Genomic DNA, 23,108 nt, shown 5'->3' with positions numbered 1-23,108 from the left:
AACTGGTTCCATGTGGTGCAGCCCAGCAGACGGACAGACAGAAGCAGGGGCTGCAGAGGCGACAGAAGCTATGAGAACATGAGCCTCTGGAGATTTGCTGTGGAATTTCAGATAAAGATTCCATGTGCCAGGAATAGTCTACATCATGTGGGTGCAGTGGTGAAAGTACACATTGTCCCTGCCATTGTGAAGGGGACACCCAGTGCGGGTGGGAGGGGGACTGGTAAAATGCAGTCCAGAGAAAGGACAGACCATGCTCCAGGAACCACACTGGACTTCAGAGAGCTTTGTTGGCTGCCGTTCATCTGTCCGGCTTCTAGATGTCAGAGTGCCCTCAGGCTCAGTGCTTAGTCCTCTCTCTCTATTGACACCCTCTCTCTAGGATGCCTCAGGGAGTCGGTTGCTGTCTGTCTGTAGCTGAGGATGTGATGTTTACACCTCCATCCATTTCAACTCCTCCTGGTTCATGACTTCTATTCAAATGTCAGCGTAACTCTGTGTACCGAGTTCTTCATCTGTAAAATGTGCCTTATAATGATACATTCCTCACATGGGTATCATGCAGAGCAAGTATCTTAAGAAAGGAGAAGCCCTCACAAGAGTCCTGGCACCAGTAAGTGTTAGCTGTCAGTATTATTACCTGCCATCTCCACGTAGATGTCTAACAGCTATGCCATGTTATCAACGCCATGAAACAATTCTTGGTCCCAACCCCATTCCACCCTTATCGATGAATTTCTCAGGGCTTCAGTGATGGGAATGTGTGCGTTTTCCCACATAATGGACATGGCTAATAAAGGTTGGCCTGGTCCTTCATAATAAGTTGCTCCAAAGTTTATATGGGTGGACTCAGACAAGTGATAGCCAACTGATATAGACAAAAAATAGAACTCTCAGCTGCTCATATTTGTACTCTCAGCCTAGAATATCTTGTGAGGGTACTATATGGACTGAATTGTGTAACCCCAAAGGTACGTTGAAATCCTAACTACTGTACCTATAAATGTGACCTGATTTGGAAATAGGGGATTTTTTAAATTATTTTAATGAGGCCATACCAGTGTAGGGTGAGCCCTAAACCTAATCCCTTCTGAGTTACAAAAAGAACAGAATAGACACAGACACAAACAGGGGAAGAGGGAGACAGACAAAGGGGAAGATAATCTACAAGGCCAGGAATGCAAAGGGTGGCTGGAAGCTGCTAGAAGCTGAGGTAGACACGAGCCATGCCCTGAATTCCTACTTCTAGCCTCCCGAACTGTGAGAAAATAAATATCTGTTCTTTAAAGCCACCCAATTGTGTTATTTTTTTCTTATGGCAGCCCTAGATGACTAACACATACCCATGGTTATCCATGAAGCCTGGTGTAAAATAGTGTTCTCCCCTCCTTGTCTAGCCCACCCAAATCCTGCTATTTCCCTATCAGTGTCCTCTGCCTTCACTAAGAGCTACAACAGAGTCGGCTTGATGCTGATGCATAGAAATGCAGTTTATTTTTTAGTTTATATTTATGATTGACTAGCATTAATTTCAATGGTTTGTAAATTTTTCTGTGGAGGCATTTCTATAATCTATGAGTAATAGCAGTTGCAGCTTTTCCTTCTTTTTGTTGTCATTTTGTTCTAGCTTGGGCCTCCAGTGTTAAATATTTAACATAAATTATGATAGAAAGCATCCTTATTTTTTAAATATTTTTTTGTGTGCTTTAAGTGAAAGTTTTCAAATCAAGTCAGTCTCTCACACAAAAACGCGTATACACCTTGCTACACACTCCCAATTACTCTCCCCCTAATGAGGCAGCCTGCTCTCTCCCTCCGCTCTCTCTTTTCGTGTCCTTTTCACCAGCTTCTAAACCCCCTCCACCCTCTCATCTCCCTTCCAGGCAGGAGATGCCAACATAGTCTCAAGTGTCCACCTGATCCAAGAAGCTCACTCCTCACCAGCATCCCTCTCCAACCCATTGTCCAGTCCAATCCATGTCTGAAGAGTTGGCTCCGGGAATGGTTCCTTTCCTGGGGCAATGGAAGGTCTGGGGGCCATGACCACTGGGATCCTTCCAGTCTCAGTAAGACCATTAAGTATGAATTTATGAGAATTTGGGGTCTGCATCCCACTGTTCTCCTGCTCCCTTAGGGTTTCCCTGTCAGGGCAGTCATTGGTAGTAGCCGGTCACCATCTAGTTCTTCTGGTCTCAGGATGATGTAGTAGCTGATTCACGTGGCCCTTTCTGTGTCTTGGGCTCGTAATCACCTCGTGTCCTTGGTGTTCTTCATTCTCCTTTGATCCAGGTGGGTTGAGACCAATGGATGCACCTTAGATGGCTGCATTCTAATGTTTAAGATGCCAGACGCCAGTCTTCAAATTGGGAAAGCATCCTTATTTTAATGCTAATTAATTTTAAAGAGAATGTCCCACATTTCCCCATGAACTATCATGCCAGTTGTATTTTTCCAACTTAAGGAACTCCTTTTCTGGTCCATGATTGCTCAGCGTCCTTATCTCTCAGTGTGATTGGATTTTATCAACTGCTTTGTCCCCATCTCTTGAGGTGAGCGTGTCTTTTCTTCTTCCATCTATGCTTATGGTGAATTAAATTATTAAATCTTTAATGTTCACTCAAGCTTGCATGCTGACGATAAACCCCCTTGATGATGGCGTATTACATGGTTTATACTTTGCTGGATTTCCTTTGCCAGTATTTTATGTATGTTTTTGCATCCCAGTTACTTGGTGTGCTTGCGCTGTAACTCTTCTTCTATTATCCTTGTCTAATTTGGTGTCAATATTAAACTAGCCTTAGGGATGAAGTAGAGGAGCATCTCATCTTTTTCTCTTCTTTTCTGACTTTGCACAAGATTAAAATGCTCTGTTTCTTGCCTGTTTGCCGCAACCTGAATGAAAGTGGTCTCGGCCTCCTATTTTCTTAGGGAGATCTTGAACTACTGACCCATTTTGTGTAGTGATTAAAGGTCTTTTCTGGTGCTACTTAGAAAAATTTCCACTGCATGTTCTAGGCTGCTAGGATTTCATCTTTAAATGTTATGTTGTTATCACTATTTTCAGTCTCATCCACGTCAATTAATCAATCCCAGATTTTCCCTCATTTTTCCAAAGTCAGACTCTACATCTATTCCTGGCACCAATTCCCTTATCTAAGACTTGTTTGCAAACAAAAATACAACCCAGCATCTTTGAGTCCATGATGTGAGAATACAGTCCCATATAACTTTTTTTGTAACTGTTGTTAAGTGTTTCTCCTCTTTTTTTTTTTTGTTGTTGTTCATTTCCCACCTATCTAGCAGTTTCAAAGTTGTGCACTTCAGGTTGAGGTCATTAGCTGGATTGACTCTGTGCAGGGCCATGGGGTGCCAGTTGCAAATGAGCATCAAAAGAGCACTCCTCTAGAACTAGGAGGCAGGAGGAGGTGGTTGGGCTGTTGCGGGGGTGGGGGGGAGGGAACTGGGCAGGGCTGTGTGGAGAGGGGCGCCCAGGGGAGGTGCCAGGTCGGAGGCTGCCCCACCACAATCTCACGTGCATCAGGAAGGAGCTGGCTGCAGGAGCCTTTCCCGAGAGTCCCAGCCCACCCAGCCTTGCCCTGAACTCAGACCCGCTAGGCTCACAGGTCCCACCAGAACTAGGGGAAGCCTGAGGCTACCGATGTCAAGTCCCAGGGTACACCCCTGAGCCCAGTCACGGTGCTTATGCTGGGATGGGAGGGCAGAGGAGGCGTATGGGGACTTGGGTCCAGAGGGTGACCCAGAAAGGGTGGGAGAGTTGTGGTCACCCTAGGACTCTGGCTCCGCACGTGAAGGGCCCCAGGTTGCACTTGCAGGAGGAGAAGGCGAAGCCACAGAGGCCACACTGCTCACACAAACAATCCCCCATCCCCCTCCGCCCTTTCTCCAGGCTGGACGCCCCTCCTGTGCTGTCCTCAGAAGGGCTCTTCAGGGACCGCACCCCTAGTTTGCGGAGCAGCAGAGCCTGCCCCAGTCTGGACTAGGGACTTTATTTCTTCCACTCTCACCACTGGCTGAAGGCAGACTCCTGTCTCCACAGACTAAAGAGGAATTATCAAAATGAGCTCGAAACTCTAGATTTGAGTTAAGGATCATAAATTAACACAGAGAAATACAACTTTAACAACAAAGACCTGTTTGGAGCCCCAGTTGGAATTAAAAAAAAAAACTTGAACAGAGGGAGTGATAAAGGCTTCCTTCTTTTGCCACCCTCTCTCGGTGGTCCCAAGCTTTCTCATCTCCCACCTCACAAGACTGTATCAACTGCTTTGAGACTTTTAGAATAAAGATCCCCAGGCATATCACTGCTGTTACCCTGTGAGGATTTCCCCAGTGCTGGGTTAGACTAAGACAGAATCCTTCCAAGGCTTCCAGGGCCTGTGTACTGGACGGTCAGCACTCGGAGCCTCAGAGCCCACTTCGTTTTTCCTGCAGTTGGGCATGACCCCAGGGACATGACCCTGAGAGTGCTGACACTTCCTGAAGCCAGTGACCCTCCCCCTGGGCTTCTCTCTGCCTGGGTCTCAGAATCTCTGAGGCCAGCTTGTACCCTCAGAAGTGTTTCTGCTGAAGGACACGTAAACAGCACTGTGGATTTGTGTCCTGCAGTCTGCAAAACTGCCTCCCCTGAGTGGGGTGAGGAGCTACTGAAATACTGAAATCATTGAAACTAGCAGAAGCCACAGCTCATGGTGCTGGGAGAAAACTGGGAAGGACGGAGAGGTGAAGAGGCTATAAAGGCCCAGTCGTGAAGGCGACCATGGGCCAGGATGTCCTGAAGTCGCAAAGCTGACCAATGCTGAGTGCCCTAAAAGCTGCCACTCCTGTGCCCATCTTTTCTTTCAATGGACAAAGTCTTCCCCTGCTCTTATGTGCCTGGGCTGGAAGGGCCTTTGACTTATAACATGAAGCAGCTTCCAGAGCCTCTTGGGGCAAGTGATGGTCAAGGAGGCTCTGCCTAACCCCACCCTGCCCTTCCCAGTTGTCAGAGGACCAGGAATTTCAGTCTTCCAGCTCCTGGGCTGATCTAGTGACTTGTAACAGGATTTCGCTGGAACTGGAAGGTGTTGAAGACAGGAAGTACTCCTGGGTTTCTTCACCCAGCTGAATGCCTAGTTCCTGGTCTTATTACACGGCTTACATTCAGGATAAGAAGAGGCGTTTGGAGCTTTACGCATGACCTCTTAGCAGAGGTTTCTGTTCAGAAGCGAAGAGGTAAAAAGAAAGCAGTGTCTACTAAGTCCTTTTCCAAGAGTCTCAGGAAATTCTCACGAAGACCCTCTCAGGTAAGGACTGACGGGAAATGCCTTGGTTTAATATTAAACTTTGCCCTTGACACATTTTGTTTATGGAGGGCATATACAATATTGTCTGCTCAAGGAAGCACTGTAGTTCTTATCTAGACTTTATGTAGAATGAGTATATATAAAACCTAAACTTGGTCCTTAAGCAAGGGGTTACCTCTCAGAGAAGGCCTATGGGAAGGTTTCTACCAAATTCTGTGGTGCTGCCATTGCTCCAAGGAGCCCAGGTGGTGCCAAGTTTGAGCACTCGGCTGTTAACCGAAGGTTAGTTTTTTGAACCCACCAAAAGGCTCTAAGGAGTAAAGACCTGGCGAACTGCTTCCGTTAAGATTACAAACCAGGAAACCCTATCGGGGAAGTCCTCCTTTTACACTGGGCCACAATGACTCAGAAACCCACTCGATGGCACCTAGCAATATCAACAGGAAGCCGTTGCCCCCAATGTGCTTGAAGTGCCTCTCTGGGGAAGGTTGGCCTTCAGAGCCAGCTCATGGCCACACGGGAACTGAGACTCATGTTTTGTTACCACACCTTAGTTTCAGTCAGTAAATTTATTTTCCAGTTTATTCACGAGACTTGACTACAGACATCTCTCAGGTATTGTCAAAATTAATTCCATTCTCTAATAATGATTTGCCAGGATGTATTTCCAAGCGTTTCCAAGAGACTGGAAAACCTTTCCCAAGAGGCTTGTCCAGCGCCATGTTGTGCAGTAACTACAGTGTTGACATAGTATATTTATCCACATAGTTTCCACGTTTTCTGCTTTCCATAAATACAACTGAAATTCCAAGTCTACCACCTGAAGTACTTCCTTTAGTGTTTCACTTAGAAGTCTGCTGGTGATGAATTCTCTCAGTTTTCTTTCCCCTAAGAATGGCATTATTTGTGCTTTACTCCTGAAGGTAATGATTGGACATAGAATTCTGGGTTAATATTTCCATCTTTCAGGGTTGAAAAAATGATGTTTCACAATCTTTTTTTTTTGGCTTCCATGGCTTCTGATAGTGAATACAGAGTCATTCTAATTGTTTTTCTCAGGTGAAATGTGTCGTTTTCTCTCTACCTCCTTCCTGAGTATTTTCTTGACCTTTGTTATTCTGCAGTTGATTATGATGTATGGTATTTTTATGCAAGTAACCCATGTTCTATATATATATATGTGTGTCAACTGTTTTTCCCCTCCCGGGTATGTCTGTGAGTACAGTATACTCTTTTTTTCTTTTTACATGCTGCTGTTAAAAAAAAAAACACAAAATTAGAGTAATGTACTTACAAATATACTTGGGATGTGGGGTAAGGCCCACTGGGTTGGCAAAAAACCCATAACCCGCAGAATATTTTTGTGCAAATACGGTATTGGGGCATGGAATTCTTTAACTTGCTGTGGTTTGCTGAACTTCTTGAATCTGTAAGTTTATGTCTTTCACCACATTTGGAAAGTGTTCAGCCAGTGTTTTTTCAAATACTATTTTCTTCACCACACATTTTGTCCACTTCTTCTGGAGTTCCAATAAATAAGCTTTTTGTCTAGTTCTTGAGGCACTGTCCATTTTTTTCCATATTTTCCTCTCTGTTTGCAGAATGGATATTTTCTATTGATCTATTTCAAGTATTTAGTTTTTTTCTCTGTCATCACCATTCTGCTATTGTGAAAATATCAACTGAATTTTTGATTTCTACCATTGTACTTTTAACATGTAAAATTTTCATTTGCAAATAGCACCTATTATCTTTCCATTTATTTAAAAAGTGTCCCTGTTATTTCTTGGATTAGAATAGCATTTTAAAATCTGTTTTTTATGATTTTGAGAGTACAAGTCCTGCTTAAATTTTATGGAGAATTTTTTTTTTTTTTTTTAGCAGTCAATTGACCCAGTTATGTTCAGACTCCAAGTTCTGTCCCATCTTCTGTATTCTATAGTTCAAATGTTAGTTCAATTTTTGAAGGCTTTGCAGGTGTATGTAGGTCTAACCTATGTGAGCGCCACTCAGTATGGAACCTTGATGGCATTCTAACACATAGTGCGGGTCTTAAAGGATTTGATAATGCTTCTTAGGGTCAGGGCAATGGATACGCACCTGGGGGGTGAACCAGGAGTTCATAGCAAGTCTGCAGAATCTCTTTCTTGCACAGCCTCCTCTTTCTCTTTCTCTTCTGCTCTCTGAGTTCAGAAGGAGTGCTTTCCTGGCCCACTGGCGGGAATGCTGGGGCTTTAATCTCCTCATTCCGTTGTGCACATCAGTGACTGGTTCTGCCTATGGGGCCAAAGCACTGGACAACCAGCCAAAAGGCTGGCACTTTGAACGTGTCAAGAAGCGCCTCAGAAGACAAACCTGGTGATCTGCTTTTGAAAAGTCTCACCCTTTGAGGCAGAATTGACTAGGTGCCAGTTAACAGCAGAGAGAGAGAAAATGTAATGGAGCTTTCTCTACAATATTTGGTTCTTCCATACTCTGGTCAGAGAGAAGGATTCTCCTCTGCCAGAGTTTCAGGTGTCTGCCCACCTGCCCAGCTGCCTGTCTCTCTCCTTTACGGACCTTCTATCCCATTTATATGAGAGAGGGCTTCTCTCGGGGCTGTTTCTGTCCACAACGGGTGTGCAGCTGTGAGATTTGGGCTCATTTAATTTCAGCCTCTAGAATGTTCATACTTTATGTTCTGGTTCCGCCCCGCTCCCATCCAACTTCAACACTTTCCTTTGCAGAGTCCTGAGATAGTGTCCCATGCATTTGTCCAGATACTTAGTTGTCAGATGCCAGCATAGCCACCGGGGGCAGTGCTGTTGTGGTTGAGGGGGGAGGGACTGTACACTGAAGGAGCTGCAAGACCTGGCTGCCTTGTGTGAGCAGGATGGGGGTGTGCTGAGGAGTGGGTGCTGAAGGTGCTGAGTCAAGGGGAGTTTAATACAAAGTTGGGTCAAGGATAGTTTGTTGACAAGGATTTATTGCTGTAGCAAGGGTTCTGGAAATGGGTTTAATATGCTGTGGGATTGCTTTTGGAAGCTTAGAAAAGGCAATGGCCCACATTCCCTGAAATCGAAATGCCAGACCTGCTAGGTCAGATGTTGGAAGAGGGATTAAAAGCCTCCAATATGTGGGCATGTCTGAGTTAGTCTTCTATAAGACCATTTCTTGGAGGTCCTGAAGGATACCCATTTCATCAAAAGAATAAGGAATGCGGAGATGAGGGGAGCACCAGCAACATAGAGCTTACCAATATGTATACTTTGTAGGGAGTCCCTGGACGCCACAAACAGTTAAGTGCTTGACTATTATCTGAAAGTTTGGCAGTTTGAACATACTCAGAGTGTCCTTGGAAGACAGTCCTGGCCATCTGCTACTAAAGGATGAAAGCCTTAAAAACACTATTGAACAGTTAGTTGTACTATGCCCACATGGGGTGGTCATGAGTCAGAAATGACTTGATGACAGCTAACAGCAACAATTGTCTATATGCTCAGGTTGTTAGTGGGAGCTGGGCTGCCTAGTAGCTATGCAAATCATGGGATCCCAGCTCCACAGAGGCCAGGTGGAAGTACTTAACTGTCAGAAACAAGTTGTGTGTGATTCCAATAATGGTCAGCAGGTCAGAGTAGTAGTTATCTATTGGGGCATAATAGATTCTCCCCAAACTTAGCAGGTGTGAGATAAATGGAAAATTAATATTCAACTCATTCTGATAAATTTGGAACTAGACAAAAATTTTGGTATCACTGAACATAGTTTTAAGGTGAAGGAATAAACTAGAAAATTTAAATAACTAGTATAAGTATAATAAGAGATTTTTCAAATAATGATGACATAATTGCATACCTGAATAAAAGACAAATACATCAAAATCAAGGGTTTGTCTCCAGTATAGACATGAGGGTCTCAAATTGGCAAGGGTGAGAAGGGCAGACCGTTCTCTTTCCCCTACTACTTGACTGGATCAAACTGTGTTCAAAACTGTAAAATATTTAGGAAAACATTGTTTTGACCAGAGCATCAAAGGACTTCTATGACGAAAACTAATGTACTAAAATACATAAAATGAAACCTGAATATATGCAAAAAATATGCCATATTTTCAAATGAGAAGTCTTGTCAATCAAATGGAGGTCCCTAAAACTAATATATAAGTGGAATGTATTTCCAGTCGGAATATTAAGATAGTTGTTTTTGAATTGTATACAGTAATCGTATGCTACAAATAGTACAGTAGATAGCAGAGGATGTTGCTGGTGTTAGGAGACTTGGAGTCCATTTCTGACTCATAGTGGTCCCATTTCACTGCCCCAGAGGGTTTTCTAGGCTGTGATCATTATGGGAGCAGAACAACAGGTCTTTCCCCTCAGTGCCCCCTGGTGGGTTCGACCTGCCAAACCTTCTTTGGATTAGCAGATGAGCACTTAATCACTGCAACACTACGGCTGCTTTAAAAGGTATAGAGAAGAAAAACATGAAAAAGCAGGATACTGACAGGTGTCTACCTCTTCAGGTAAAAGAACAAATTGATATTACATAGCATAGAAACTGACAAGTCGACCAATGAAAGAAAATCTGCTAAGAAGTCACAATAACCATTGATACAAAGGCGCTATTTTGAGAAAATTATATTTATTTAATAAACGGTGCTCACTCAAGTGATCGTTCCCGGGGACAAAGCTTGCAAAAATGTGATACACAAATGATAGATTTGGAAAATCATGTGAAATGGAGATGACAAGACTTAATAACAATTTCCATTTTACACAGAAGCATAAAAGTTAAGCACTTGAAAAATGAGCAGTGAATTCAAACAGATCGTTCACAGCAAATCCACATGCCCAATAAACATAGTCCAAGTTGCTCAAAAACACTGCTAGTTAAGAAAATATCAAAGTCCCAGTGAAACTGGCACAATTTAAAAATCAACACCATCTATGGCTGGCTGGGCTGTGGGGAGAAGGATACCCTGAGACATGGCTGGAAAGGTGCTTTAGGACAGCCTCTAGGGGAAAGACATGGCCATGGCTCTGTACTTTTAAAACATACTTTGAGCTGGAAATCTCATATGGAGTCTATTCCACAGAAACAGATCCTGTAGTACACAAAGGATAGTTATTATTATTGTTGACCAAACATTGACTGTACATTGATAGTTGAATGATAGATAACTTATGGTAAAGCTACATCATCAATAAATGAGTTGTAGTAGTTGAGTGGGAAAAATATCTGTGAAGTATTATTGAAGTATTACTGAAAAAATCTAGGTGCAGAGAAGTGTATATAAAATGAGCACATCTGGGTTAAACAATATCAATTGTTCGAATATGCTTGGATACCTGTTTATGTTTATGAGTGTGTATAAGTCTGTGTGCTTGTTTAAGCAAGGATAAGAGAGACTACTTACCACATTGTTAAGCTGAATTATCTTGGATTCACTTGCGGGAAAGAACAGGGGGAGGAGAGCTAGAACACGCAGGAAGAGTGGACTTAAAAAGCATGGATGATAATGTTTCCATTTTAGTAGTGTTATGTATGAACGAACAAATCTGTCTTAAAGGGAGAAAGCCAGAATATTTCTTAGAAGCAAGGATGGCTTTGGCCATGTTATCAAGAGGGAGGGACCAGTCCCTGGAAAAGGACATCATGCTTGGTAAAGGAGAGGTCCAGTGAAAAAGAGGAAGACCTTCAATGAGATTGATACAGTGGCTGCAACAGTGTGCTGAAATATAGCAAAGATTATTAGGATTGCACGTGACCGGGTGGTGTTTTGTTCTGTGGTGCAAAGGGCCACTGTGAGTCAGAACTGACTTGATAGCTTCTGACAACAACATGTAGAAGTCCAGATAAAGTGTACTGAATTGATATCATCTATTTAAATTATTCATGTAAGTTAAAAGATCAAAAAATATAGTGTCAGTGCCATATCTAATGACTTACAGAGAATCAAGGTAGAATATCAAGTGAAATAAGGGGCGAGAGCAATGTGGGTGGAGTGTGACCAGGCTTTCATAAAAGCAAACACCCCAGCAGATGTACTTGTGTACCTGTGACTGTGTATATGTGTCCCTGCAGAGAGGTGTAGGGAAGGATACACATGTGTCTATTAACATTGGATACCCTGGGGGAGCAGGACCAAATTACATATGACGGTGGGACCCTGACATAAATTTTTTTGTCATACAAATCTGTGATCTTGCAAATGTGATAAAAAAACAATTTCAGAGCTTTGTAAATTCATAAACATCATAGATATATGTATATTTTAACATGTTTTGTTAGATATTTAAAATAGGTGAAAATTCTCCAGAATGACAGACAAAAGATTTGAATCACTGGCAGGAGAGCACACCGCAGAAAGTAATAATCAGATCCAGTGGATTTCTTGTTGTTCTTGGAGCCAGTGAGTTCCTCTGGTCTCTATAACTGGAAATGACCAAAAATAATTTTGGGAAGTCAGTAGAGTTACCCCTCAAACACGTCTTGCAAGCACATGTCTACAGCTTAATGTAGAAGGCTGGACACCATGTGCAATTCACTAGGTAACTCATGCGCCTCTAGAAGATTCTCTTTCCTGGATATGCTGCTTCCACCTCCTCCCTGCCTAGCCCCACTGGATAACCCACCTTTGTGCATTTTAGGCCCCATTCAGGTCTGAGCATAGATCATAGAGGACATCAACTGGGAAGGTAGCTTTTAAGAAGAAAGATGTTGATGAAAAGATTTCAGAAACCAGCACCTCCCCAGCCAGCCTCTCCCCAGCCTGGGAATACCAACCCCTCCCACCCTGGTACCTCTGAGAATCTCTGATTTTTTGTTTTGGATTCTTAGGAGACTGCAGAATTTACCTGGTCTGAACACCTTGGTTCTTTTCTGCCTGTGACCCTCTGCCTCGCAGGAGCCATCTCTGTCACTCTGAAGAATACACACAGGACAGACTGTGGACGGAGGTGCCCATCCTAGAGGCCCTGCCCTCCATTCCTCTGCCCCTGGGGGGTTCCCTGTGATACTTGTGGTCTCATCTCCCAGAGAGATGGATACACCCCTGTCATGTCCAGGGCTTCCCCAGACTTGGGATTTGATGTCGCGACTGAGACTGGGGCTTTGTTGTCCACTGTTCAGTCTGGGCCTGAATCTGCCCCTGCTCACCATTACCTCTGATCACCTGTGTTCTCGCTCTTCTCCCTGGGTTTGAAGCCTGTCCTCTCTTTTGGTTCTTTCACCTCAGAGGGCCTTTGTCTTCCAGTTCTTTGACCTCGCGACAGGTCAGATTTGACCACAGGAAAACAAAAAAAAAATTAGCATGTTTGTTTGACATGTCAAGAACCGGAATGTACAGCTTGATTTAGGAGAAGAAAAAGTTCCAAAGCTCTACCCCTTACCCTAGGACATGCTCTACAGGAAGTATCCTGCAAGCCCTGGATCAACTCTTATCCAGAAATGGTTAACACCCAGGGGGATTTTTCTACACCACTTCCCACTTACATTCCCCTAATGTGGCAAAAAGGATGCATCCCAATCATAAACCCAAATTCACCCTAGGAGACCAGAAGACATGGCTGGGGTGAGTTCATTTTCCTTCAACCTGCCCTCCTCTCCTCCTACCAAGCCCTGTCTCTTTCTCTGCCTCTATACTGCTGGGAAGGGACCCAGAGTTGTTTGTTTAGGGCTTTATGTCCACTGCTCACCTGCAGACATGTTTCCCAACAGCCTGCCATCTCTCTGATTCCTTCTCCTCCAAAGAACTCAGTGACACCCCCTTCACCATCACACCTCAGCAGGCCCCCCCCCCAATCCTCCCAAGTCCCACTGAAATCCCATTTCCCTTTCCCTATTTATGCTGTGCTCATCCTTCGGGTCCCAAGATCTCACCATCCAGATGAGGCCTGTCCTGTCCTCTCCTGGGCCAGGGGAGCCTCTGAGGGGACCTGGTGTCTGCGGTCAGCTATCTGGGGCTTCTTCCATCCAGATCCCCCTTAGGGCTGGAGTTCTCTGTGCACTTGGGTTGGGAGGGTTGGGGTCACGGGGAAGGAGGGTATGATCTTCCAGGGGAGCTGGGTTAAACGAACCTGAATGGAGGTCTCTCCTGAAGGGCCCACGTTTCCAGCCGAAAGGCCCTGCTCCTCCTAGTCCCGGGGTTCTAGCACGTCTTCAGGCGCTTCCCCCTCTGGCCTCGGTGGTGCGCCTGCTCCTTCTGCAACCTGGTCTCCTGCCTCTTCAGCCTGTCCAGCTGGTGCCTCAGCCTCTTCAGTTCTTCTCTCTGCTTCTCCAGCTGCTCCTCCAGGCGTCTGCAGACCGCTCTCTTCTCCCTCACCTCCCTCTTCTTGGCGGCCATCAGGCAACGCCTGGCCAGCTGGTGGCAGCGTCTGGGCCTGCGCTGCACTGAGCGTGGCAGCCGCCTCTCCAGCAGCTCTTCAAAGAAGACCCGGCAGCTGAAGCCCTGGCTCACACCATGCTCCGCGTGCGCAACCAGGGCCTCCCGGGACTCGAACACGCGGCAGCAGGCCACGCAGCGGAAGCCGCGCTCACGGGTCACCAGCCACTCCGGGGTGGTTGCGCGGCGTCTCTCCCCATGCTCCTCCCCTTGGTCGGTGGGCTCCGGGGTACAGGTCTGGGGCCCCTCCTGCCAGGGCTCCAGGTTGCTGACCAGGGACTCAGTGTTGGCCAGACTGGGGGCAGAGCCGATGGTGCTCTCCTCAGAGAGCTCGGCTTCAAAGACCTGTGGCATCTTGCCCACGGGGGCAAAGGAGGTTTTGGTCTGCCAGGCGACCGCCACCCCCTTGACTGTGCGCACCTTGGTGAAATATGCGCACCTGACCCATGGCTTTCCTGGGGCAGCCCTGTAACTGGAGGAATGAGAGGTCTGCTCAGTGGAAGAGGACAGAAAAGAGTTCTCAGATTGTTTTGGAATCTTCCTGGGCCTGGAGCTTCGACGTTTTTCATGGGACGTTGTTGACTGTTGCACATTTTCCTCTTGGATAGAGACCTCTGAGAATAGAGAGTTAATTTAGTTGAGCTTTCAGGGTCCTTATTCTCACCTGTGACCCCAAAGCTTTGGTCATAGGGACCCCTGGAGGCCTCTCCATCACCACATCCTCCACCTCTGCAGACCCCATGGTTTCTTTCTTCTTCCCCAGAGACCCACCACCCTTTGGGGGCACTGCTGTGGGAGACAAAGTCTCCATTGTAAAGTGGCACTGTTTATGATAGTTCGTTTTTTAAGAAGTTATTTTTCTTTAATTCCACATTTATTGAATTCCAATGAATTTGTTCCTTTGGAACTTAGAAATGACCTCATTCCCATGAAGCTTCATAATAAATGTGTGACTTGATGTTTTGTATGCGGGTGATATTCTTAGTAAATTTGGAGGGTAAACACTCCAGAGCAATGGTCACCTCTTTTCATCCTCTTTTTACTGAAAGGCTTTTTATAGAGGAGTTATACGTAAAGAGAAGAATGTGTATATTTAGTTATGATTCTTACATGTCTACCTCTTCCTTGCACCCTTCTTAACCCAGCCACAGTAGAAGATGAAAATTGTTTTTCTTGGAGTAGAAGCCCAGTCCTTAGTAGATGAAGTGAGGCAGAAAGAGATGGCCGTATCTGAGAACCTTGATGCGAGAACTTCAGATGGAGAACACACAGCCTCCTCCGCTGTGTATGTCTCAGTGGGTTGTCTGTGTCAACCTAAAGGTCTGTGTATGTTTCTGAATCTGTGGGAAGGACTGCAGAGTTCAGGATGCAGAAAGAGATGGAGCTAGGTCGGGTGCGTTGGATGAAGGGAAAGCTCGAGAGAGAGACAAGATTCAGAGATGGAACATGCCAGCAGTTGGTTAGAAGGATACAGAGATCAAGGAGGGAGCAGAAAGCAGGGCTCAGCCACTGAAGGGCAGAATGGGGCAGCAACAAAGAAGACAAGGCGGGGGCACACTAGTTGGAGAAAGAATGGATAACTAAGAATGATAGCAGAAACTGAGGTTAGCTATAGTTGGAATTTTAAAATTCTTTCCTGCTAGACTTTGAAAACATCATGCTAAATGGAATAAGTTAGTATTTGCCCTAAGTATAGGGCAAATACTGTACGATCTGACTTACATTAAATAAGAAAATATATAGAAAGCAAGGATTATTGCTCGTTGCCAGTTGTGGGCGGGGGGAAGGGGAAGTTTTTCCACTGGGGCATTGAGGTTATGTTAATGGTTGTAGAAAAGTTTGGAGAAAGATATTGAGAATGGTTATATGACTTGAAGAATGTAATGAGTATCACTGACTCATACGTTAGAAATTATTCAGTTATGTTTTATGTATATTTTCAACACAATTTAAAAAAATAAAACTTTGTAATTACAAGAGAAAAAAAAAAAACGATCTATACTATAGCTGTCTTTACCTAGAAGAAATGTGAAACCCTTAGGTAAAGATGGTCAGGAGACCTTGGAGGAGAAGGGAAATCCCTAGAGCTAGAGGGGCAGGGCCTTCCTGGACCTTCTTCTGCTTGAGTCCAGGCTGAGGACTGTGGCAGCTTACATTGACTGGGAACTCTGAATGAACGTGTGATACTGTGCTCCATCACACCACCCACTCCCGAAACCTCCCGATAAATTTGATATATTTTTTTAATTCGCATGATATATTAATTCATTCTCATGAAAAAATTAAGTACAAGTCTCTGTAACCACCCTTCTCCCTGGTTCTATACCCGCTGCCCCAGTTGCCCACCTGCGTTCTTTCCACTAACAAAGCAGGAGAGTTCACAAATCTGACTTGTCTGCTACTGTTATGGAAAGCCCCTCAGATGACAGTAGAATTCTATACTTCACTCACATATTTATTCCTTCATTTATTTATTCACACTATAATTTCTTACTGTTTACTAATTGACAGGAAGTTTTTTCAGGTGAAAGCCTCGATGATCCCTTGTGGTCCTTGTTTCCAGGGTGAATCAAACCCCTTGCTGCCCAGCACCCATCGCACAGACTGAATTTTCCTCCAACCCTTACCTCGGGCCTTAGAGAAAGGCCTCTTCCTCACGTATTGCCGCTCCATTCTGGCTGGGTGAAGATGAACCACGAAGGATGGTCACTGGCAAGACGTTTCTCCTCCTCCCACGTAGAGATGATGTCCCAAACTCTCACAAGTTGGGGACCTTGATTTAGGCAGAACCGTTTGTAATTTGGTATCCAAAGTCGCTCTCCCACAGGAGACCTCAGACCCACAACCTCTCCAAAGAGCAGTTGGGATCTGAGTGAGCACCAAGGTTTCCAGTAACTCTTGTGTGACATCATCGCTGACATCGCTCAGTTCCAAGGGCCCAGTTTGAATCTAAACAGCGCACTAGGAAAAAATATGGCAACTGTTGTGGGAGAGGCTAGGAGGCTGGGAGGAGGGAAATTATATCTTAAAAATGAATTGAAATGTTCACTTAAAGAAGTCAACATCTAAGAGGAAGGAAACTGTGAGTTGAGGAAATAGAAGAGTATAATGAGTCGCTATTTCTCCCAAACCTCTTCTCTGGCCCTGAATCAAATCTCTCCAGCCCTAGAAACACAATGTCCACTCTGAACACCTCTCAGGCCTCCTTTGCCACTTAGGCTTCACACAGGCTGTTCCCTCTGACTAGTAGACATTCTTTCCCTTCCTGTTGACTGGTTCCTCCTCCAAGGTACCCAGTCTGTGCTTCTGGTTTATGTATTCAGAGGACCTAGTAATCTTTTAGTAATCCTCCATCATAGCACTGAGTCATAGGAGATGCTCAATTTCCAATTTGTGTCTTCCAAATGTGTTGTAAGTAACTTGGGGACAGAGACAAGGTCTGCCTCATATTTGGCAGTCCCAGAAAGTGAGACAGAACCCCACCCATAGGAGATACCCAGTATATATCTATTGATTAAATAAAAGACAACTCTTCCAAAAGACTCACCCTTCATAGCCATCCGTGCAGAATGGAGTTTTTGGTCTGTTGCCTGGAGGTACCATCACTCAGTGGTGGTGTCTAGGCCACTCTCTCTTGACCTCCTGACTCTAAACCCTGTGAAGCCTCTTGGCCTGTCCACATGCTTCTTCCTAGGAGCCACTAAAAAGGGTAGGATTACATCATCACAGAAGAGCACTGAGACTCCAGACGTCTATGGTCAACCTGCCTGGGAGGCTTAGGAGAGCCCTCGGGGAAAGGTCCACTGTCCTCTGCTTGATCTCCTTTTTTGTCCAGGGGGCAATTAGAAAAGGAAGAAGCAAATTGTTGAAACATTTTAAGGCAGGGTTTGGGAAGTTGTGCTTGGTAGGTAGAGGAGAGCCTGAGGATTTGAAGGAAAAAAATAAAGATGTCAACGTGGGAGCAGAGGGCTCGCTTTGTGTGACGACAGATGGTAGAATGTGGGCAAGTGGTTGGAAATATATAAAAAAAGAAAATCTCCTAACCATCCACTCGTATTTCAAAATTTAGGTCAAGCATCACTTCCTGGTGGAAGCCTTTCCGACCCTACACCTGGTAGAATTTCCCACCCTGCTCCACACTCTATTGTATTTAAGAAATGCTTCTGCCACAACTAGGGACAAACTTGGTTGCATTTACATGTTGTGATGGATAGCAAAAATGGCCACATGTTCTAATATGTATGTATCCATACATATTATATGACTTACAGCTCCCTTTCTCAAGAGCAAGATTCTTCCTCCACTCCTTGAATTTGGACTGATCTATGATTGCTTTGGCCTTTGGGACAGTACAAAGACCAATAGAAGCAGAGACCGAATATAATTAGACACATCGTGACTTGCTCTCTTACCAAAAACGAAACCCATCACTCTCAAGTATATTCTAACTCATAGTGACCCTGAAGGACAGAGTAGAACTGCCCCATAGGATTTCCAAGGCTGTCATGTTTACAGAAGGAGAGTGCCATGTCTTTCTTCCGCAGAGCAGCTGGTGGGTACAAACTGATTACCTTTCCTTTAGCAACTGAGCCCTTAACCACTGCACCACCAGGGCTGCTCCTTGCCTTCCTGCTGCTCTTCAAACACTGAGAACCCATGGGAACAGCCCAGGCCACCCTAATAAATGACAAGAGACCATTAGAGAGAGAATCCCGCTGAGAAGATTTCAGGCCCTCTGCCCGCCAGCTGACATGGTGGCTGATTCCAGCTACATGAGGGAGCCCAGCCGAGCGCGGCTGAGTCTGGCCCAGACCAGAAGAACCCCAAACTGCCAACCCGCAAAGCTGTGAGCGAAGTAACTGCTTGTTCTTTTAAGGCACTTCAGTTTTGGGTCATTTGTTATACAGCAATTGATAACTGATAGATTCATTAACTGGGCTGTTTCTCTCACCAGACTGCAAGGAATCTTTTCTTAATCATTTCTGTATCAACAGTATCTGGCAGAGGGTTGTTCCTGTAGTCATTAGACAGTAGAAATTTCTTCATTTGCATAATTTAAAAGTTTCTATCATTATGTTTTAACTTTCTTTTATAAATAAGATATGGCTGGATTTGCAAGTCTAAGCTGAGTGTACATGTTTTTTCCTGAGGTATTAATCCCTTTTTCTTGCTATTACTCATACATTTAGACATAATTCCCATATTATACTTCATATTCACTGTTCTTTTTTTTTTTTTTTTTATTCTGCCTTTCCTGTTTCTTTTTTTATTGGAATGATGAAATTTCTCTTACTTTCTTTTTCCTTCTAGCTATTTGAAAGTCGTATTTTCAATTCCTATTCATTCATGGCAAACATGAGATCTTTGAACATTTTAATATTTGGTATATTGTATCAAGTTCATATCTCAGTTCTCCTCTCAAACAGTAATTTTTTGCTAGCTGCCATTGAGGTGACTCCGACTAATGGTGAACTTAGGTACCACAGAACTAAAGGTTGCCAGGTCCTGTGTCATCCTCACAAGTGCCAGCAGTTTAGATTCCATCATTATGGCTAATGTGCCAGTCCATGTCACCAAGGGTCTCCTACAGCCTTGTTGGCCTTCTTCTTCACCAACCATGATATTCTCCTCTAGGACTGATTAATCCCTCCTGATGACATGTCCAAAGCAAGTGAATCGGACAGTATTCTCTTGTGATCTGTAAGGGTTTAATTGTCTAATTTTCAGAAGTAAATCTCCAGGTCTTTCTTCCTAGTCTGTCTTAGTCTTGAAGCTCCACTGAAACCTGTCCACCATGGATAACCCTGTTGGTATTTAAAATACTGGTGGCCTAGCTTCCAGCATCATAGCAACATCCAAACCACCACCGTACAGCAAAGTAAGACAGGCAGCGAGCTGAACAGCATATTGTTGTTGTTAGGTGTCATCAGGTCAGTTCTAATTTATAGTGACCCTATATACAGCAGAACAAAACACTGGCCAGTCTTGTGCCATCCTCACACTTGTTATTATGCTAGAGCCCATTGTTGCAGCCACTGTGTCAATCCATCTCACTGAGGGTCTTCCTCTTTTTCACTTTCTACTTTACCAAGCATAATGTTCTTCTCCAGGGCCTGGTCTCCGCTGATAACATGTCCAAAGTATGTGAGACAAACACTCACCATCTGTGCTTGTAAGGAATATTCTGGCTGTACTTCTTCCAAGACAGATTTGTTTGTTCTTCTGGCAGTCTGTGGTATATTCAATATTGTTCACCAACACCATAATTCAAAGGCAGCATTTCTTCTTCGGTTTCCCTTATTCATTGTCCAGCTTTCACATGCATATGAGGCGTTTGAAAATGTCATGGCTTGTGTCAGGCACACCTTAGCCTTCAGAGTGACATCTGTGCTTGTCACCAGCTTAAAGAGTTCTTTTGCAGCAGATTTGCAATACATCATTTGATTCCTTGATTGCTGCTTCCATGAGCGTGGACTGGGGAACCAAATAAAATGAGATCCTTGATAACTTCAATCTTTTCTCTGTTTATCATGATGTTGCTTATTGGTCCAGTTGTGAAGATTTTTGTTTTCTTTATGTTGAGGTGCAACCCGTACTGAAGGTTGTAGTCTTTGATATTCACCGCTAAGTGCTTCAGGTCCTCTTCACTTTCACCAAGTTTGTGTTATCTGCATATCGTAGGTTGTTAATGAATCTTCCTCTAAACCTAATGCCACGTTCTTCTTCATATCGTGCAGCTTTTTGGATTATTTGCTCAGCATACAGATTGAATAAATGTGATGAAAGGATAGAACCCTGACACAAACTATTCCTGATTTTAAACCACATAGTACCCCTTGTTCCCTCTGAAAAACTGCCTCGTGGTCTATGTACAGGTTTCACATGAGCAAACTTAAGTGTTCTAGAATTTCCGTTCTTTGAAGTGTTATCCATAATTTGTTATGATTCACACAGTATAATGCCATTTCGTAGTCAATAAAATGCATGGAAACATCTTTCTGGTATTCTGGTATTCTCTGCTTTCAGCCCAGATCCATCAGACATCAGCACTGATATTCCTCATTCCCTATCCTCTTCTGAATCTGACTTGAATTTCTGTTGCAACTTCTTTTTAATGATCTTCAGCAAAATTTTACTGGGTTTGGTATTAATGATATTGTTTGATAGTGTCTGAATTTTGTTGAATCACTTTCTTTGGAATGTGCCCAAACATGGATCTCTTCCAATCGGATGGCTAAATTATTCGGCATAGACGATTGAGCACCTCCAGTGCTGCATCTTTTTGTTGAAACATCTCAGTTGGTACCTGTCAGTTCTTGGAGTCTTGTTTTTTGCCAATGCCTTCAGTGAAGCGTGGACTTCTTCCTTCAATACCATCAGTTCTTGATGACCTGCTACCTCCTGAAATGGTTGAACATCGACCCATGCTTTTGTGTGTGTGTGTGTGTGCAGTGACCCTGTGTATTCTTTCCATCTTATTTTGATGCTTCCTGTGTTGTTCAATATTTTGCCCGTACAATCCTTCACTACTGCATCTCGAGGCTTGGATTTTTTCTTCAGTTCCTTTAGCTTGAGAGATGCCAAGCATGTTCTTCCCTTTTGTTTTTCTAACGCCACGTCTTTGCACATGTCATTATCATACTTTGTCTTCTCGAGCCGCCCTTTGAAATCTTTTCTTCAGCTCTTCTACTTCATCATTTCTTTCATTTGCTTTAGCTACTTTACGTTCAAGACCAAGTTTCAGAGTATCTCTGACATTCATATTCGTCTTTTCTTTCAGTATAAGGGCTGTATTTGAGGATACCATCATTTTTATAACTTGCAAGTATCCTCTGTCAGGGCAGTTATTGACTGTAGCTGCACACCACCTAGTTCTTCTGGTTTCAGGCTGATGGAGTCCCTGGTTTATGTGGCCGTTAAGGGAAGACCTGTTATTCAAGGAATTATACTTAGAGGAAAATTTGTATATTTATGTATAATTTAAAGCTTCTCCTTTAAAATTGCCTTTCCCTGAACAGAAAGCTCTCACCATGTCATTATGAGAAATACTCTTTCAGTGTGAGGCAGAAAGAGATGTCCATATTTGAGAGTCCGATGGTACAAATCTCAGTAGCCAAGACACAACCACATCAACTGTGTGTGTGGGTGGGTTGTATATGTCAACATAAGGGTCTGTATTTTTCTGAGTATGAAGGTAGGATTGGCGAGTTAAGGAAGAAAGAGATGGAAGCATCTTGGGAGTGGAGTGCAAACTCCGTGACAGAAGTTGCAGCAGGGGTCTCTCAAGAGGGTTTTAGAGGCCAGTTAGAAACCTAGGAAGCAAAAGGAAATAGGGCCACTGGAGGGCAGCACTAGAGTAGTGGTGGGGGGTAGCAAAAATAATGGTAGTGGAGAGGGCAACAAAACTGCCCTGAAAGGAGTGGCAAATTAAAGATCCTAGACAAAATTCAGGTTAAGAAAAGTAGGAATATAAAAACATTCTATCCTATAGCTCTCTTTGCTGTGAGGGTTTTTTAGGCCCTTCGGGAGATGTGGGGAGAAGACATAGGAGGAGAAGGGGAGTTCCTGAATCTAGGGGAGGAGTCTGCAAGCCATCTTCTGCCCTAAATGATGTGGGCTCTGGGCTCCTTCAACTTCTCACTCCCAGAACCTCCTGAGATATTTTCTTAATTCTTCACATAGTACATTAATATCATGTCATTAGAAAATATAATAATTAAGTATGCTTCTCTCTAACCACCCTTTCCCCCATCCTATACTCTCTGCCCTAGTTGTCCACTGGCTTCCTTCCTTTCCACCAGGTACAGATCCTAAACAACAGAGTGCCTCGTCTGCACCTGTTCTGGAAAGCTCTCGAACTCCCAATGAATTCTGTAGCTTGATCCCTCACTTATTCCTACATTTCTTATTGATATAAGAATTTGGTTAATTGCCCACCAAATGACAGGAAATGCTTTCGCAGGACGCTCCTCGTTATGACCTTATCCATTCCCAATTTCTTCATCTTGTCCTATCATGGCTCTCTTTTCTGGTGGAAACCAGACCCTTTGTTCTGTAACACACATCAATCTGGGACAATTTTTCCTCTCACCCTTATCTAGAGTCTTAGAGAAAGGCCTCTTCCTTCTGTATCACTGTTTCATCCTCTCTGGGTGAAGAAGTCCAATCATAGTGATGTTCTGAAGGATCTTTATCCCTTTTCCCAGTTCTTCATGATGCATGACCGTTTGGTGACTTGGGGACCTCGGTTTAGTCCGGAATTTCCGTGATAGAGTAGTTCCAGGTGCTCTCCCACAGAATCTCAGATCGACACCCTCTCCAAAAGAGTAGGTGAGATCAGCGTGAACTTCCATAACCCTGTGTGACATCATTCCTGACATTGCTCAGTTCCATGGGCCCACTTTAAATAGAAACACAGCAAAAAGAAAAATATGAAACAGTTC

General features: G+C 44.1%; 3 protein-coding genes across 3 annotated transcripts in view; 2 read left to right on the top strand and 1 right to left on the bottom strand.

The window, feature by feature from the left end:
- LOC126058122 (olfactory receptor 2AK2-like) overlaps positions 1 to 23,108 on the bottom strand; it is a 324,114-nt gene that overhangs the window by 131,704 nt on the left and 169,302 nt on the right. The gene's annotated exons all lie outside the window — the stretch shown is intronic.
- LOC126058427 (translation initiation factor IF-2-like) overlaps positions 1 to 23,108 on the top strand; it is a 106,181-nt gene that overhangs the window by 51,800 nt on the left and 31,273 nt on the right. The window lies entirely within an intron of this gene.
- LOC126058426 (uncharacterized) lies at positions 10,072 to 14,137 on the top strand. The gene is made up of 2 exons (XM_049853489.1): positions 10,072 to 12,855; positions 13,564 to 14,137. Exons 1-2 carry the CDS (start codon positions 12,800 to 12,802, stop codon positions 14,135 to 14,137), a joined length of 630 nt encoding a protein of 209 aa, XP_049709446.1. The 5' UTR covers positions 10,072 to 12,799.

Source organism: Elephas maximus, chromosome 14 (assembly GCF_024166365.1).
Source record: "Elephas maximus indicus isolate mEleMax1 chromosome 14, mEleMax1 primary haplotype, whole genome shotgun sequence".
Classification (NCBI taxonomy): Eukaryota; Metazoa; Chordata; class Mammalia; order Proboscidea; family Elephantidae; genus Elephas; species Elephas maximus.
This window is presented reverse-complemented; position numbering and strand designations above follow the sequence as displayed.